The 19,336-nt window shown below is 40.9% G+C and overlaps 1 protein-coding gene across 1 annotated transcript; it reads right to left on the bottom strand.

Annotated features, from left to right (window-relative positions):
- Window positions 1-5,044: 5,044 nt before the first annotated feature.
- sox9a (SRY-box transcription factor 9a) lies at window positions 5,045-8,993 on the bottom strand. Its single transcript, XM_068718409.1, has 3 exons — window positions 8,266-8,993; window positions 7,617-7,864; window positions 5,045-7,300 (listed from the first exon to the last, which is right to left on the bottom strand). Exons 1-3 carry the CDS (start codon window positions 8,691-8,693, stop codon window positions 6,525-6,527), a joined length of 1,452 nt encoding a protein of 483 aa, XP_068574510.1. The 5' UTR covers window positions 8,694-8,993; the 3' UTR covers window positions 5,045-6,524.
- Between the last annotated feature and the right edge of the window lie 10,343 nt (window positions 8,994-19,336).

Below are 19,336 nucleotides of genomic sequence, written 5' to 3'. Positions count from 1 at the left end.
GGATCTGTGAAAAGTGTTAAATTGACATTGTTTTTCATGCTGTTATTCAGTACAGCACAAACATAAGAGATAATTATGACACGAGAAAGCAAGCAAACAGAAAGCTCGGAACAGCCCTCCTGTTTGTAATTCAGTCGCTGAACAAATCTGTAAAAATACATCGTTGCGACCAATTTTTATTTTACACATAGTTGTGGTACCAATTTAAAACGATGAAAAAACACAGGAACTAGGCTGCATTCTTGTGTTGCACGTCACATACTCTCTCTCTATGTGTGTTACAACCTTGGTTATGCCTCAAGATCAACTGCTAGATCAAGGCTTACAGTCAGCTCTCATGCTTTTGCTGACATGTCGATTTGCATCCCCTCAAACAACCTGTGCCAAATTGGGCATGTGCACTGTAACAGGATATGTTCTGTGGAGATTTACTAGGTACAGACGAGGGAATTAGCGAAGACAAGCTACTGTATCCGTGGTTGGTTGGACAGCCAAACTTTTCTTTCTGTGTCTTAATCGGAAACAAATGTAGAAATGGTTGGAAAATCTCATTATTATTAGAGAGAATCCTGATCCGAAGCACAAGGGATAATAAAGATAAGGATGAGAAAGCTTGATTAAATGAAGCTTAAAGGCACACCCACTTGATCCATCATCTTGTTTTGGCTCCTGGCTTTACTTATTAAAGTTGTTTTCTTTTTTTGGCACACTTAAAAAAAATTTTTTTTCTATTGGTCATACAGTGAGTCTCCCGAAAAAAGGTTGCACATACTGGGATAAAACACAGGCTTCAACTGAGGCCTACATTAATACATGACATTATGACACATCTTGTATTTACATGATATTTGCCAAAAATATCACATAGTCTAAGATATAAAGCGCAGGTAATTAAGCTACAGCTATAATTAATGGCCTCACACAGTACCATCTCCATTTCTTCAGCCACGAAACCACCCACTGCCATCCCTCACCTACCTCCTCCAGACTGAGCTGGAGCTCATGAGGCCTCAGACACACTTAATGGGATTATGGTAATATAATTTTGGGACGCTGACCTCGGGCCGGTGCCAGGTTTCTTCTACATCCTCAGACAAAGGCATGGAGCTCACCAAGGGTTCCAGCAAGCTGGCCCAGCTTGGCCTCTTGGCACAGGCCGATGTCCTCATGGGCCCAGTGCAAGATGGATGGCTGCGGGACAAAGTCTCACTTCCTAAGTCTACTCAAACAGAGAGCAAAATCAAACAGTGGCAAGACGGTATTGTAAACTTAGATAAATATCATTCGTCAGGAGTTCGTTGACTCCTGTGACTATTATTCAGGGAACTCTTCTGATTCAATGTATAAAATAATCAATACGCTTCAGGATGTAGGAAATGTTTGCTCCCGACTTGAATCAGCACATAGTAGTTTTTCAGCCGAGGGTGTAGCTTCCATGGTAACGGCCTTGTGGTCAGCTTGTCTTTCTCAGTGATTTAGCAGGGGTTTCCTCCACTGGATGTTTCTTATTAGTTTAAGAAAGGATTTTATGGACTGAACAATTTAAAAGCAACTCAGTGTGGGGGTCAATTCAAACTGTCCCTGTGGGTAATCAAAACAGAGGAATGGTTACCAGCGGCACGTATCCACAAAATACACACAATAAACTGGTCATAAAATATTATGTTTGAAATGCAAACATATATCTGTATACAGAATCGGTTTTCTTTGAAATACTGTAACAGAAAGTTTATACACACAATAGTCCATCAGTGTTGACGGAGTAAGCTTGCAATATGCCGGAGTGCTGTTTGACTCGTCATTCGTTTTTACTTTGTTGTGAATTTTATTGTTGTCCAGTCTCCGCGGGTGTATCACCGGATTCTTTTTTTCCCTTATCCTTTTCTTTTCCTCTTCCCCTTTGCCGTCAGAAAGACCACCCATAGGGTTCGGAGGGGGCAGACGTCTCTGTGGAATAATAATGGGGTCGTCCTGGGAAAATTGCCCATGGAAAGGCCTGTCTGAAAAAGAAAGAAAGAAAAATTTGGTCTTGTTTCCGATCCTTCTTGGAAACATTCATCAGGGCACTCCTGCTGTTCAGAGGGGAGCAGTCCCATCATAGCCTCCGATCCACTAACTGGCTGGGTCACTCTGCCACTGCCAAGACTCTCTGAGCCGAGGACAGGAGGCTGAGGTTCATGGTTTAGAAAAGATGCTTTTTATTTGCCTTGCCTTTAATACAGTATATGGAACATATTAAATGTATCATTGTGTTTGGACTGCTACTGGGCAAGGCTGTCGGTGGCAGAAAAACCCAACAAATGAGTCAGCATGGTCTCACCCAGGGAAAGCCTCAATCCTGATGTAATTTCCTGATTTGGTGACACACGTGACACACTATTCTGATGAAACACGATGAAAGTGGCTATCACCGTCCAGCTACTCTAACTTTAACTCTAACTTTATTTCACACACAACAAAATTGTCTCCTCTGACTTTTATTGAAAACTTTAATCCCATCCACACGCTTTCTGACAATCCTGTAATAGAAAGTGGAAGATACAACGTAGAAATAGTGTTTGTTATTCATGAATTTTAAAAGCCTAATTATTTCCAAAAAGTGATAATATGATCACCTGATTTTAGTATATCTGAACTCATGAAGAGCTGGACTTGAAAATGTAAACGTTTCACATTTTCCCATGCACACACGCCAACAAACTGAGAATGAAACAATTGAGCAAACGTGTTCTGGTCCTTCTCTGAAGCTGGAAGAACATGGACCTGTGTTTACCAAAGTCGACTTTTCCCCTTGTTTGCTGAACAGAAATGTTGGCTCCAGTTTAACTCTCAGGCAACGTCTTCCATCAGGAGCCAATCATGTCCTGAGTGCTGTGTTACTATACGCACGTTTAAGCCAGCTCAGACAGCATCAGGACACTGGGATGACCTTTGCTAATTGTTTGAGTCAGGCAGGATTTCTTTTACATTTAGAACTCCTCCTAACAACTTTAATGTCAATGTTTGTGTTGAATGCGCTCCATTATTCCCTTCAGATCTTCTTTCTGACAATTGGAGTCTTTTTTTGAATTGTTGTAGTTTGAAAATGTAGTGAACCGGCATCTTAATGTCTCAGCCATGTCAGTCATTAACACAATTCCTTAGTTTGTAAGACAAAAAAATTAAGTTTTCTTTCCTTGTGATCCCCTACTTAATCTTTCTGCTCTCCCTCGAGCCATCACTAACTGGCCTCCCTTTGCCCTGTCATGCCCCGAGGCCCCGCTGCCCTGCTGCCTCGCTCCGGGTCTGAGCCACTGGAGATCCAGTGATGGATGTGCCTCAGGGGAGCTCTCTGTGGGAGGTGGGCTCAGGGCTTCACACACTCAGCCCTCATATTTAACCAGAGACAGCAGAGTCAAGCCTGCAGTAGTCTTACATATTGTTATATTTTATTTTTCTATTTTTTTTTTAAAGTTTATATAACACAATACTGTTTTAATTAGCAGCTAGCAGCAGCAGTTTGAAACAAAGTTACTGAAGAAGAAGCCGAGATATCAGAGATAACAAAAAAAAGAAGAGCATAATAAACAACTGCAGGCATTTTATTGTTTTAACTGTAAATCAGTGCTGGGATGTAAAACAATAAATATACATTGTGGAAACCAACTGTGAATCACAATTCTAAGTGTCGGCTACACTCACTGATATAGTGTCATCATCAGTCAGTGAATTCCGTGCGGTATTAAGTGTTAAAACAGTGTAATTTCCCTTTCAGCCAAAACATTCCCAGAGTTTAGTTACTGTTTTCCACTTTTAACAAACCCCACAGCATGTGAGCAACATGTTGGCATCTTAGGTTAGTATCATATATCGATATGATATATACCAATAGATAGAAATATACACAGCATTACTGTTAGCATTTTGAAACCCTAGAAATACACTGTCACCTTTTTTTTTTTTTAACTAATACACTGTTAAACAGTTATTTGAAATTCAGATTTGCACTCAGTCACATTTTATGCAATTTAGACAGTTACAATCTGCTAATAAATACATTAATGTTATGAACAATGTCTCAAGGAGTCCTTACTTTATTCCTCTTTACACGTTGGTGCTATATAGTGAAAAAATAAAAAAACTGCTTCCCTTTTTCATCAAGATAGTTTGAGAGGAAGTTACACAAACTGATGCCAATACTAAAATGTTACAATGAGGTATGAAATGAGTTGTGATTGGTTCATCGAAATATTTTTAATTTCAATTAATTATCTGCAAAGGTTCAGTTTAGTAGGTAATACTGTAATTATCTTTCAATTGTATTGATTTGCAAGAATAGTCTTTGTGTAATCGTTTGTATGATAAGTTGAGGGAACTTAAAAAAAACTAAAACTGTCCAGTCATCAGTGAGATGAGGCGCAGTGGTGGGTGGCAGAGAAAGGTTCAGTCGAGTTGATGTGAGGAAAGAGACGTCATCTGTGAATGTGCCTCAAATTTCAACACAAAGCTATAGTACCTGATTGTGTTTACACTGCCACTGATTTATTAAGGTCAGCTCTATTCCTATATTACTTGGCAAGTAATGAATAAACAATATTCAATGTCTAGTTTGTTTCTTTAAGCTATGGTGTATACAGGCGTGGGGGAGGGGTGTGGACATACGTCTTCTCAATAGTCTGTGGTAATAATGGACCTGTGACCTCATGGTCTGAGAAGCCAGAAGCAAAAACCACTGTTCTCAGTACCACAACGTGCATGTACCGATTTTCATTTTCACTTCACATTGGTCTAAAGAAAATTGAACCAAGCTGCTGCAGTGGGTATCGGACAAGCCGTCTCTGATTAATGCAGAAGTTAAATTATCTGTGTCATATTACAACAGTCTTCTGTGTGGTTGTTGGATGCTCCAAAGTGATTCAAACTCAGTAAACAACACCTCAATTTAGCCAGTCTTCTACCACCTTGTCTTAACTGACCTCACTGATCATGTTCTGACAAATACTTCAATGCAGATAATACAGTATGAAACATGCTTATAATTAATGAATGGCACCAGACGATTGCATATTTCTCAGTGTTTTGTTTTTATTGCAAATAATATAATACAAAAGATAAGCTTTTAAGACAATGCCATGTTTACCTACGGAAACTGCATTAAGGAGATGACAAGATGAGAACTAATGATACAGAATATAAAATGAGGAACACAACTTTTTTTAAAAACAAAAAGTATTCTGTTGATTCCAGCAAATTCTTTACAAAAAACAGCTGCAGCTTCCATATCCATTAATTAATTTGTTAGAAAAAAAAAGAGACAACTTCCAGTTTTTCTGTTTTTAGAGAAAGACTCATTGTGTAATTATAAGTAATCTGTACATAACTAGATCATGAATAAAAGAAACTTTAATATGGAAACATTTACAAATGATAAATAAACAAATTTGTACCACATATGACAGCAAACTACTTCACTGAAAACTTTTCATCTCAGTTAGCTGCTGCTGAATTAAAAAGATAATTGCAAATAGTTATTCTCAAATAAAATTAATGCTAAAGAATAAATTAAGAAAAAAGGTTAGAAAAAAGGATGTGGCTGTAGGAATGATAGAAGCATGCCAGACTCAGACCTGCTGGCTGCTGAGGAGAATCAGGTCAAAGGTGACTTCCTGCATCTCCTCCAGCAGGAAGTCAGAACTATGCCGTGGTTTTCAACACTGCAATGCCAGTGGAAGGAGCCTCTCCACTTTGGCTCCGGAGGCACCAATGGCATCAAGGCAGTACCCAGATAAAAGCAAGCGTTGCTCAGTTACATCTAGCAACACAGTAAGGCCCCTAGTAGAATTAAATGGCACCTGCTATACGTTTCCAACACAATCATTTGAACTAAAGCAAAGAAAAAGAAGTAGAATATTTGACTAATTCACTGATGACACGGTCATATCATGGCCAAAAATTCAAATCTATTTCGAACCTGCATTGCTCAATTCTTGCATCTCATGGGAATTACAATACAATATGTACAGTACAAAAATTCAAAGCAGAATGTAGGCTGAAGGCATTATAAGACGGCAGTGTCAGTAAACTGATGTTTCTTACTTGTGTACAAAAAATAGAGAAGTAAGGCCACTGAGGGTATTTTTTACCCGGCATTCCCGCTACTTTAGATTAATTAAACCTTCAAATCGTGATGATGACGATGCTGATGACACTGAGTATGATGATGATGGTGATGACAAGAGCAAAACACATACACAGTACATACTAAAATATTTATAACCAGTATGTCCTCACAGAGGATTTAACTTTTTTTTTTTTTAAAACATTATATCTAAAAAAATATAATCACAATTCCAACCAATACAAAAGGCACTGTTGTGAGCCAATCCAAAGATATATTTTCAGTACAATAAAAAAAGTCCTTGTCATGTTGTTTTTTTTTATGTTGAGGATGAAGGGTGTGTGTCATGGTGGCACAAAGGCCACCGTGCAGAAAAAGGTCTATGAATGTGATGGGAGTTGTACAGTCAGTGCTGAGGGCCGCCTCCTCAAGGCCTGGAGAGCTGTGTGTAAATGGGCTGCTGCTCCCAGTGCTGCGGACTGTGGGTCTGCGGAACAGAGGGCACCCCGGTGGTGTCGGCGATCGGGGTGTACATCGGCCTCTGGCTGGGGCTCATATAGCTGAAGGTGGAGTACAGGCCGGAGCCCTGGCCAGCCGCATGGCTGTAGTAGGAGTTGGCACCACCTTGGTGGTCTGAATAGTCATACTGTGCTCTTGTGATTGAGGGGTAAGAGGAGGTGCTGTAGTGCTGCAGGTTGAAGGACCCATAGGTGACGTGCTGCGGGGAGCCCTGCTGCTCACTGTAGTGGCTGGGGCTCAGCTGCTCTGTCTTGATCTGGGTGGTTCTCTGTTGACCCTGCTGGCCTTGCTCTCCTCCTCCACCCAGGGTGGTGAGAGAGTGCTGCTGCTGCTGCTGCTGCTGCTGCTGCTTGGACATCCAGGCGTGGGCCCCGACATTAGCCGCATGGCCGACTGAGGAGCTGCTGATGCCATAGCTGCCGGTGTAGCCAGCCTGGGCTGCTCCCGTCACTCCGGCGTGGCTGTGAGGTGGCAGGTACTGATCAAACTCATCGACATCAAAGCTGCCCATGTTGGAGATGACCTCGCTGCTCAGCTCGCCAATGTCCACAGCTCCAAAGTCGATGTTAAGCTGGCGACTGGTGCCCTCCTGCATGGGGCGACCCTCGCGCTTCATGTCAGCCTTGCTGGAGGGGAGGTCTGTCTTGGGGGTGGTTGGGGGTGTTGGTGGGCCCTGGGACTGACCTGGTTAGAGGAAAGGCAGAGTTAGCCTTGAAATCAAATGTACCTGCACAAGGGACTGGTGAATTGAAATACCAGTAGATTTGCAAACGGTTTAAAGAGGAGTTTGTTGACACTATACTGACAGATATCTGCCTGGTGGCTGTAAAACACTAATCATTAATCACTAATCATTAACAGGTGTCTGTTCAAGGCCCTAACGGCTTCAACATATTAATAATGATTTCTACAAGCAGTACCACAGTGAGTCATGTTTGGAAAAACAATACCAGCAAATTGTTTTTTTCTTCTTCTTAATTTTTTAAGAAAAAATTCTCACCTGAATGCTCTCCTGGAGAGTGCACCTCGCCCAAACTTGAAGCTGGAGAATCGGCCTGCTGCAGCGCTTTAAAGATCGCAGTTGGAGAGATGTGGGTTTGCTCGCCGTCCTCGGGGTCGTTTTGCCCGTTCTTGACAGACTTTCTCCGCCTTGGCTGATATTTGTAGTCGGGGTGGTCCTTCTTATGCTGCACTCTCAAACGCTCAGCTTCTTCCACAAACGGGCGCTTCTCTGCTTCGTTGAGCAATCTGAAAATATCACAAAGAATTGTACATTCACATTAAAAACATTAAAACGTATTCAATTAGCAACGAGCACAAGACACATGTGCAATTAACTGAATTATTGCATTCACTGTTTTAATATTAACTATCAAGACTCGGCAACTAAAATAAAAGTATGCGCATCCTACGTCTAAACCTATTCTAACCTACTCGAACATAAAATTAAGAAAAATATCCAAAATCACAATAAGAAAACAGTTATTGAGAGAAATATAATTTGAAATGCGTTAGTCAAATTCCGAGACAGATTGAAGAAGCTCTACGTAAAACAGCAAGCAGGTGGTGCATTTCATCTAAGAAATAGTGCGCTGCGCACAGCGGCGCGTAAAAACGCACAAGTGATTGCGAATGCAAAGCGAACCTACCTCCAAAGTTTGCCCAGGGTTTTGCTGAGTTCCGCGTTGTGCAAATGCGGGTATTGGTCGGCCAGCTTCCTCCGTGCAGCTTGAGCCCAGACCATGAATGCATTCATAGGTCTTTTGACGTGAGGTTTACTTTTACTTGAGCCGTTGACGCGCACCGGCATGGGCACCAGCGTCCAGTCGTAGCCCTTCAACACCTGGGACACCGCATCTCTGATACACACGGGGAACTTTTCTTCTTCGCCCTCTTTCTTGTAGTCTGGACCCAAGAGGAGGTGGTTGTCGGACGGCCGGGTGTTCTCAGTGTCCGAACCGGACCCGGACGGGCACGGTGAGCCTGCGGAGTCCTCAGACATGCTGGGGCTGGGAGCGTCAGAGTGACACTTCTCCTGTTCTTCTGTCATCTTCAGGTAAGGGTCGAGGAGATTCATGCGAAAGATTTAAACAGCTTCTCGCAGTAAAAAAAAAAAAAGGGAGAAAATCCTTCTTTCTAAATCCAAGCGCTGTGCCCAAAGACTGCAGTGACAGCCTGTGAGGGCGCACAGCTTGACTGGCAAACTTGAATCCTTTTAAGTCAACAAAAATGTCAAAAATAAAAGTTTTTGACGATCCTTCGACTTTTCAAAATTTCGCAGAGAAGAAGGGAAATTGCAAGTGATTGCTTTTCTAATGCTCAGCTTTGCAACTGTGACTTAAGGAGAAATGTGAGTGAGAGGTCTACTCTTGGACGATTGCTGCAGAGTCTAGAGACACAGGAGGCGAAGCCTGGATTTATGTTTGACGGCAAGGAAATGATTGGGGGAAACTTTTGGTAGGCGGAGACGTAATATGACTCGGCTGTGAAGAACTCGTGCAGTCAACAACAGCGAAATCCCAGTTAGAGTAGGAAAGAAATGTTTTTTTCCCTTATAATCCTTGGTTTCGCTTACAATTTGAGGTATTACAAAAAATTAAAACTTAAATGTTAAATAGTACACCCTCTGACAAAAAAGTAGGGCTATAATTACAAATCATAACTACTAAATGTTACAATAATATGAAGGATTATTATTAATATTACAGTGATATCAAGCAATATAAAAAAGACAAAAACACGTCCTCTGCATTTTCTTTGATTACAGACACAAAATCAGCATTAGTCCAATACTCACTTGTACTGTTATACATACATTGGAATTACAGTTCTTATAGTTTTTTATTATACTTGGTTATATACTTTTTTTTCTTTTTTTTTCTTTTTTATAGAACGTACATGAACATTTGCATATTTTTTACAACGTTTCCCCATATTGACGAGTCACTTGCTTTGCCAACTAAATGTCCAAAAATCTTTGAGTTGAGGTTTCTTTGCAGCACAATAGTCAGCTGTTTGTATGATATATCAGATTTGGTTGAGATATACATTAGAACAGTTTTCATTAGAAAACTAGTGACGTTTTAATCGCATATTTTATAACTCTTTTTTCGGAAGAATGCGGGCAGTTGCGTTGTGTCTGTTGCACAGAGACAGTTCAGTCTGTTAGAAGCTGTTGCTGAGCCGCATCCCCGTCATCTCTCAGCTCTGCGCAGTGACCACATGGACCAATAGGGGGAGACAGCAGTCCAGAAACTTGAGAGGAAGGATTCCTCTGATTCCTGCATAGATTCAGACACAGTAAGAGAGTGATACAAAACATATTTCAAAATTAAATTTGCTGCACTACATTATTATTTTAGGCCTTCCTCTTTCCGGCAGACAGTTTATTAGTAATAGCAAGGATTACAGAACAAAACATGTGGCTTTAAACATGTTTCTTATTGCAAACAATCAACAAGTGACATGGCTGTATCTCCCATTTCATCCACAACGTCTTTACATAAATACTTTTATTTTTATTTTTTAGAAATGTTGAAGATTACTATTTTGATTCATGATTCAAATTACTGGTGATATAATGATTGGTGATTTCTAATTTGCAACTGCATGCAATTCTAATCTCGTTTTCTATGAACATATGGATCTATGCGAATAACATTAACAATAACAATATCAGCAATGATACTTAAATTAGTAATAATCATAATAATAATGATAGTCATGGTGGTGTTATTTTACCAATAATGTACAAGTGCATGAAGATATTTAAAATTATATTATATTTAATATATCTGAAGTTTTCCTCAGTCAACGCAAACCATTTAAATATAAGGTCTGTGAAAAAGCGGATCAAAACAAACGTGTCTCAACACTAAAATCTACTTTGCTGGATTTGTTCCAACACTTGTATTCGGTGGACAAAGGACACTTTGTTGAGAGAGTTCAGTCACTATAATCCTTGTATACCATTTTAGAAACCAAATCCGACTGGTGTTAGTTATGAGTCGACATGTAGCCTTGAAAACTTTGAAAGTTTTCTATTTTTATCACAACCTTAGTATAGCAATCAATTGGTCAAAAGTAAAGCAACTTTAAAAGTGTAATAGTAAATATGGAATCATTAAGAATATCATTGCGCTCACACATTAAATGTGGCTGATAGAAATATAAAATACTTGTTGCACTTTTTCATGAAACAGTCTGGTCAAATCCGTTCCCTTGTTGATTCTGTATTAATCCCAGAAGAGGTGAAAAGAAATCTGGTGAGCTACAGTCCACGACTTTAAATCTGTTAGACAACTTAGATGAAGACTGTGTGAAGTCATCTTCAAAATATAAAAAACATATTCCAAATATGACATTATGATAAATACATACAAAAAAAAAAGTCTTTATACCTTATTAACATGTGTGACATGTCATAGATTTCATTAGAATATGTTTGTTTCAGTAATAGTCTTTGTCAGTAGTCAGTGCCTTTCATTGATAGGAATAAACATTTTTCCATGAATATCATCTTTCTCTGAAAAGAGGGCAGTCTTTCAAGGTTTCCTTTTCAGTCTGTCTTGACCCTGACATGTTCATTAAAAACAGCCTAATGTGCCTGTCATATGTACCTGCTTTTTCTGCCCCTTGTCTGATTGGTTGACTAGAGGTTGTGGCAGACAGCTCTGTCAGCTCCCCTGCATACAACTATAAAATTAAATTAAAACATTTTCTTTTTCCAAAAGTGTACGTTGGTGTGAAACAAAGTGGAGTGGAAAAACGAAAGGATTGTAAGTTGTTTTTGTTTCATGGGCAGTTAATGGTTATAATTATGTTGATTTTGTAACACTTCAAAGTAACATGATTCTCTGTACTTGGACTAAAATCCTTGATCTATTTCCCTCAATGAAGTTAAACTTCTCAGACCTCTCTTAGGGTTTCAGCTGACGTCATCAGTAGGCTACTGGCAGTCTCATACTTTTGTTTGTACAAACCGAAACACTACGTCTCATTAGAGGGAAAATATTTGATGTCATTTTCAATGTTTGAGCTGAGCTGCTGCCATTTGAGATTGCTGGTCTCAACATGCAGAGGAGGAAACCCAGTGATGGCTAACACAGAGGCATCAGAGGTGTGGTCGGGCATGTTCGCGCCCCCACAGTGCTGACTGCAGAAGGTTTGAGGTGCCCTGCAGACAAGGGAGGGGGACACAGATCCTCAGGGGGCAGGCTCGCAGCTTACATGGAATACCCGCCTGCAGACCGAGCAGGTCTTGGGAAACTTCTCAGCTTGACTTCGAGCCATGGCGTCAAAATTTTGAGTCAAACACTGGGGGTAAACTGCCAAGTCATGTCTTCCACCTTTCCTTGCTCTCTCAGATTCCACTGCAAATGTTTGAGCAGACCGCCTCTCTTTTTAAAGCGTGTTGGTGTGTTGCCTTTGAAGAGTGTTTGACAAAACAATTGAATGAAAAGAAGGAATACAGCATGCGTTGCATTTTGTATTTATTTTATTAAAGGAAAGGTTTGATGTAGTGCCCTGTGCAGGAATTTCAACCAAATAGTTAGTTAAAAGGGGAACTGTGATTCAGCATTCATCAGGCTGTGTGGAGAACTTCTATAATGCTGAGATCCATTAGACATGTTGCGATAGCAAGAAGTGCATTCAATCCTTTGATTCATTTATCTGCCATGAGGGATTGGAAGACTTCACAGAGTGACAAATACTGTGGCAGAGGTACGCAGTAGAGGCAGAGGTGGCTTCAGCCGCTCACAACAGACGTAACACCTGTCTGAGACTTTCCACAACTAGTGCCAACTGCCCCAGACATGGCAGAAGACTGCGACAGGGAGAACTGAGATAATCCTGTCGGCGAACTATCTGAACTTTTGCTTTCCGTCCGCTTCCTCTGTTGGTTCTCATCGAAATGGCAGTTTGTTTGTTCATTCTTGAAAAGTTCAGGCCAGTTTGGTTGCGGAACTGTACCCTTGCCCACTGTCAGCCAAGGTCTTGTGGCGATGGACCCAGGTATCTGCCGAACCAGATCGGAGCATTTTGGCCACGGGCAACTGTTGACTCATGGCATTTTGCAAAGGATAACTGTGCTATTATTAATTGACCTGGCAGTTGCCACCTCCATCATCAGGTCAGATAACACAGGAGATAGCTCAGCTATGCCACCAAGGAAGTCCAACTGGGAAACAAATTCTGGCCTTCACCCCTGTGACCAGCAGTTTGTGATAATTGCTGCTGCACGCTTTCTTGTATATCTTTTCCTTTCTCTGGCCTCCTCTGCAGATAGTGCTACTGTAATCTCAGCCTTATCTGCTCCTGGATTTTAGTAAACTGAAACACCTTGGGCACTCATTGATAGGGTATCTGCAGGGAAGGAAATACACGCTGATCTGGGAAAGCAGTGAAACCTAAAGTTCTTAATAAACATCATCAGCGTTGGATAGGTGCCACCATTGAGCCTTAGTTTTATGCTATCATCAAGCAAAAACCACAATAAAACAACGTAATTCACGAGTGTAAATGTTTCTCCTGCTGTTTGTTTTGTCTTGTTAAATCCTTGAGGAGCTGCTTGCATTAAATCCTAATATTCACCCTCCAACCTTTCTAACAGCACACTTAAAAAGCACATCCAATATTGAGCTCTGCTGAGTGACAACATGGTAGCCTCCATGCCTTCAGGTAAAGTGACCTCTGAGTCAGTTCAAATGACAATGAAATGCTATAAAAGCAGAGCGTGATCTCTGCAGGTCACTCTCCAGCATTTCCAATAATAGGGCCTGACCTGTAATTATGTCCGAATAACAATGGCTCATTCTCAGAGTGCTGACAAAATGTTATGACATTACCTGGGTTTTTTTCAGAGGAAAATAACAATCTTCCTGAAAAGTTAACTTCATAAGCACTAAAACACTTGCTCAAGTCAATACACTGTCTTGTTTGACCAGTCATATCTTGGGAGGCTACTGTTAGCAAACAGCTATTGCTGTGTTACTGAGTGGTTTTTCTGACTTTCTCTACTTTTTTAGCTTCCCACACAGATTCCAACCACATTTCTTTCCGGAGCAGAAAGAAAGACCTCGTTTGAGCAAAGTCCATCTATCTGCTGAGGAGAACTGTGTCATGTGGTTGAAAACTCCAGAAAAAGCAAGTAAGTTGACCTTAAGTTAAGATTTTCTTTTAGTCACCGTTACCAAGATCAATAATGTCATTGTATGACTAGAATGTAGTTATCAAAGAAACTCTTCTCATACAATTTGGGAAAGTTAAATGAAATTAAACATGTCATTATGCTGTAATTGCCACTTGTGGCCACAGAGGCCGCTGTTCTGCAAAAGTTGAATAGTCTCGGTTTAAGATGTTATCCAATTGTAGATACGAACAACCTATGAAATATGTCTCAGACATAATTAAATCATTTTTAGTCGCTTTTTGATTTTGTTTCTCCATTCATGACTCATAAACATTATCATCGTACAGATATCTGGTAAAACTCTACCAACTTCCAAAGTGCATGCGCTAACATAATCAACCATTCTCAACATTACATTACATTACATTACATTACAGTCATTTAGCAGACGCTTTTATCCAAAGCGACTTACAATAAGTGCATCAACATTGGTAATCAAAAGAACTACTAGTCACCAGAAGTCATAAATACATTTCCTTTTCCAAACAAGCATCTAAGAGCATGAAGCAGAGCATAACTCAGAGCCAAAGTACAGTGCAGAAACAAGAAAAACAGTTAGTGCTATAAGTAATACGAATACAATAAGTGCAACAAGCTAGTATGAATACAATAAGTGCTAAGTGGAAGGCTCAGGGTAGCACTTCCTGAAGAGGTGGGTTTTCAGCCTGCGCCGAAAGATGGGCAGCGACTCCGCTGTCCTGACGTCAGTGGGAAGTTCATTCCACCACTGTGGGGCCAGGACAGAAAACAGCCGTGACCGGGTCGATCGGCCGCCAGGACCTCTGAGCGACGGGGCGACCAGTCGCCCCGAGGCAGCAGAGCGAAGTGGTCGGGCGGGGGTGTAAGGCTTGACCATGGCCTGGAGATAGGAAGGAGCTGTTCCTTTCACTGCCCTGTAGGCTAAAACCAATCTTTCTTTCTTTAGTTCCATTGCTTTTATCACCAGTCTTTTTCTGAGTAACCTAATCATGTATTTTTTAATTCTATGAGTCATCTGACTACAAACAATTCCAATGTTATTGAAATAACCTTTTAGTTCCCAGACTTCATGTTTAGGCAGTTTTGATCAGAAATGCGGTGCAAGTTGTGAAACTCTCTTCCGTCATGGATTCTTGCACGGTTGTGTCTGGAGCGTTTAGTGCTGAGTCAGACTGGCTGACAATACTATAGCAGCTCCCTGGCACCGCTACACATGAAAAGTCCCATCCGTGGCTCTGGATGATGTCAGTGTGGCACCTCTGCCTGCACACAGAGACACTTTTCACAAAGAACCTGTATGTGCTCGAGTCTGGTCTACGTAATGGAACATTCAGCCCTCCTCCCCGCCTACCTGTTTCTATGATCAGGCAAAAATGAGACTGTTGTTGTCGCCTGTAGTATCATAACCTAAAAATAAACTCAAATGCGTTTCACTACTTCCTCTTCTCATTCCTGTCATCTGCTCTTGTTTAAATCCTGATTTCTCATTTTTCACATGAACATTTTTAGCTCAGTAGGCTCATATTTGATTATCCTAATGAAACTGAAACATCTACAATTTGAATACATTTAAATACTTCCATTTAGAAAACACCCACATTGCACTATTTCACAAATCCCTGGTGTCATGTTTTTTGTCACATTTCTACTCCCCTTTCTCTTGTTTCATTATCCTCCCACCTTAACCAGGTCCTTTCAGCAGGGCTCATTAGTTGGGACGACCGATGAAAAGGGCCATTCTTCCTACACAGTCACTGTGATACTAGAACTACGGAGTTAATGAAAGAGTGATGATATCTAATCACCTTCCAGAGGATAGCACCTGCATCAGAGCCAGTACCCAAACCTCTGCTGAACGCTCACAAATGGATGGCCTACAGATGTACTTCCTCTAGCTATTCAGCAGTGACCACGGTTATACCTTTGAAATCACTTGTTTCAGGGGAAATGGGAATATCTTGTGTGGTCGAGCAGATCCAGTCCTCTTAGGTGTTTCCACTGGGGATTTCAGTATTAGACCGCGGCAATGAGATTAATACGTTTAGAAAGGGCAAGGGTGAAATGAACAATGGCATACTTCAAGGACTTTAAACAGTGTCTTATTACAATGGGAAAAGCCAGGTCTATTCTCGATAAATCCTGTTTCAGGGCAGAGGAAAAAGAGAAGGTCACCAAACTGCATTTAGTGATTGTAGACTGTAGCTACACAATTTTAAATGTTCATCGTCATGTGAATTTAAATTTTGACAATGGGTCAAAGTTTTATCCTATTTAGAACAGGTTGAGCAAACATGGCAGGGAAATTTTTGTTCAGAAACAAGAAAGCCATTAACTTCCAATGTCTTCCAATTGTATTTTTATCATAGGTTCTCTTTATGATATTCAGAGATAGCAGCAGACAGCTATTGTCTATGTAAAGGTTTAGTGGAGTAATGTCTACATGAGCAGAGAATGATGTCACTCTCCTTCTGTGTGTGTTGTTATCCGAGCTATACCGAGTTTCTCCATTCTTTGTTTTACATGTGCATGGGCATGCATGTGAGCGTGCCCCACCAGCTAGTTCATGGCAGTTGCTCTGCGCTGTGCTCATACAGCGGTTACAGCTGATAACGGCGACCGCAACGTCAAGCATCATAGCACCAGGTTCCCCCTCAGAAAAACACTGTTAGCTCTGTCAGCACTGTTGCCATTGTTTGAACTGTTAGCGCTGGTGACATTGTTAGCGGCAAGCTGGCGACTTGACCTCCATGTGGTTTCTACATTGCTGGTGGAGCCCTTAAGTTTTAACTGACTTCTCCACCCAGGATCATTTTTTAAGATTGGCGTCAAGCATGAGTCAACACAATTTAAAATCAAACTTTTCAGCAATTTTCCAGTTGAGTTGATTCACCAATGTATTCTGTCACTTTTGTATTAGTAGGAATCCCTAAAAATATATTTTTTTATTAAAGCTGAGATAACAGCAGTAGGGACTTTGTCTTCACCCTCACTGCCCTTACATATTTTCATATCTTTAATTCCTCTTTTTTTGCCGTCTTATGATCACTTTGCAGCATATTCAGGGGCCAGACGTGTAGACAGGGAGAGACGTTAGGCATAATATGTGCCAAGTATAACACAGTGCTCAGGGCTGTGTGTGTGTGTGTGTGTGTGTGTGTCTCCCCTCGCTCCTTCCTCCAGCTCCTTTCGGATGCTCCTGTGTTCAGGCTGGCTCAACCACAGCAGGGAAGCTCCATCTAATTGGAGTGGCCCAGCGGTGGTGGCCCCAAACCTCCGGGAGCCAAGCTCGTGCATTCTAATGTTACACTCGAAGGAAATTGTCCTCCACTATTTCCTGAGATCCAATATTTGAGCAGCTTGGTTACCATTCTTGGTGGGAGAAAGAAAACTGTAGCTAGATTTGCTGCAGAGCTCGGTGGTGTCCTGTCTGTGATAAGCTGTGTCCTGGCACTGTGTGGTAATAATATAGATCATTTGGATAATCACAAAATTAGCCTGTTGAATGAAACTACAGCATGTTTAAGGTGTTCTGAAAAAATTTCCACAACTACAGTATATTCTCATTCACTTCAATGAACAAACCCCGACATGGAGATCTCTGGCACAAAAAACACAGGGTTGTGCAGTAAAAAAGTCAAACCAGACTCACTGTTTGCCGCAACACGATCATTGTTGATTAGCAACGCACTGCGCAAGCTCGCATTCATGGTCGATAATTTCATAACATGAATGGGGAATTCTGCCTTTACCTCACAATCATTGACGCAGAGGATACAACAATGACTTTCCAGAGCTGTAAAATCATCATGGTTTTTTAAACTGCTTTGATGTCTGATAAACCTAAAAAACTCATGGATGTGTAATTGAAACTGGACTTCCAGGATTGAATTCCATCTTCTTGATGATACATGTAACTACACACCCACACAAATACACTGCTATTTTTGGCCTGACCGCCCTCAAACAATGTGTCTAGATAATCTCACTATACTGACAACAGAAGAAATGATTTTAACCGTAGACTTTCAGCTTTGACACTGTCCATCTCCTGAAATACCAACCATGTTCTCATTGTTTCCTTTGGATTTATCACTGTATTCACCTAAGGTAGACTTTGAATAGTGACTCAGGTGTGTGGTTTCAATTGACATTGGTGAAAGCAGATGGCGGCTCTTACTTTGAGTCTAGGAAGTTCACAGAGATGTATTTACACAAAGATGAGGTTTTTGTCCCGTTCTCACAGCTTACGCTCAGTCTAGGCGACAATCAGCCTCTGACTCATCAAACAGGTTATCTGGAAGCCGTGACCCTCTTATCGCACCGCCATGCACACGCTGTAATTAAAAATCTAGAGTTACCCAGCACCTACACCTCAGTGCACTCCTGTGGCCTGAAACTGTGGCTCCAGCGCACCTCAGTTTGGTTGAAGTTGCTCACTGAGGCCTAACTCTTTAATAATGGGTGTCTATACAGAAGGACGTGCAGATGGCAAACCCAGAGAAGGAGCAGATGAAGTCTGTTGGGGAAGTGTAAAGTTTGGTCAGTAAACCCAATCCAAGTCTCTTGGGTCGCCACTTAAAGTTGTGCATGGAACAGGAAGGAAAAGGAACACCTCTGCATGTTTCTCACCAGCCTAAAGATCACAAGCCAAGGGAGGGAGAGGGTGCGACACAAGACGCCTGCAGTTCCACTGGGGGCTTTAATTTACAGTTGAAGGTGAAGGCTAATGGTGAAGAAAAACAACAACATGGAAACATGTCAGAGAATATGAGATGGAAGAGGTAGAAGAGCAGGATTTCACTTGAGCTGAGGGAAGACAATTTAAGTATCAGAATCAAGATAATAAGCACTGCCATTTGGCCTTGAGTTGGCATTTGCTTTTAAGAGTTTCTTAGTTGGTTTATTTGTGGTAACCAGACTGGCTCTACAAAATTACATGTTCTGATTGTTAACACATCTAACTACTTTAATACACTCAGGAGCCAAAATGTAGGTGAGCATTAAGGTGAAAATGTTTTAGGTGTGACTAGGGAGAATCTTTGTCTTTGGCAGTGACGGGACATACACATACACAGGCACCTCCTCAACAGGCGCCGGCTGATTTTTATCTTTGAAAACTGACTCCACTTCCCAAACCTCTTTACTCTCTGGGGCTCTGCATAAATTTCCTATTGACACAAATGATAACAGTTCATTCTGTATCAGCTTATTCCAAATCCACCATCAACAGTCTCATTTAAGAAGCTTATATCTATGCTTTAATACAACCATGTTGTTTTTATGAAAATGAATATTTGTAAGCTTTTTAAAAAAACGACAATCTATTGGACTTTATGAACTGGCACTTCATTAGTACTTCCACCAGAACTTTTTGGATTAGAATCGCCAATCAAATGGGACTAATAATTAAATAAACACATTATAGTTTGTGTAGACCATAGTGAATGTAATGTGGAATTTGTCCAGCAATTTGCCCTCTGATCTAATAAAAAATATATTTAGTTTGTATTGTTTCTTATTCATTTTCATTCTTTAATAGAGTCCAGTGT

This window comes from Cebidichthys violaceus, unplaced genomic scaffold (assembly GCF_023349555.1).
Source record: "Cebidichthys violaceus isolate CVI_PGR_0920_01 unplaced genomic scaffold, fCebVio1.0.p SCAF_23, whole genome shotgun sequence".
In the NCBI taxonomy this organism is placed as follows: Eukaryota; Metazoa; Chordata; class Actinopteri; order Perciformes; family Stichaeidae; genus Cebidichthys; species Cebidichthys violaceus.
This window is presented reverse-complemented; position numbering and strand designations above follow the sequence as displayed.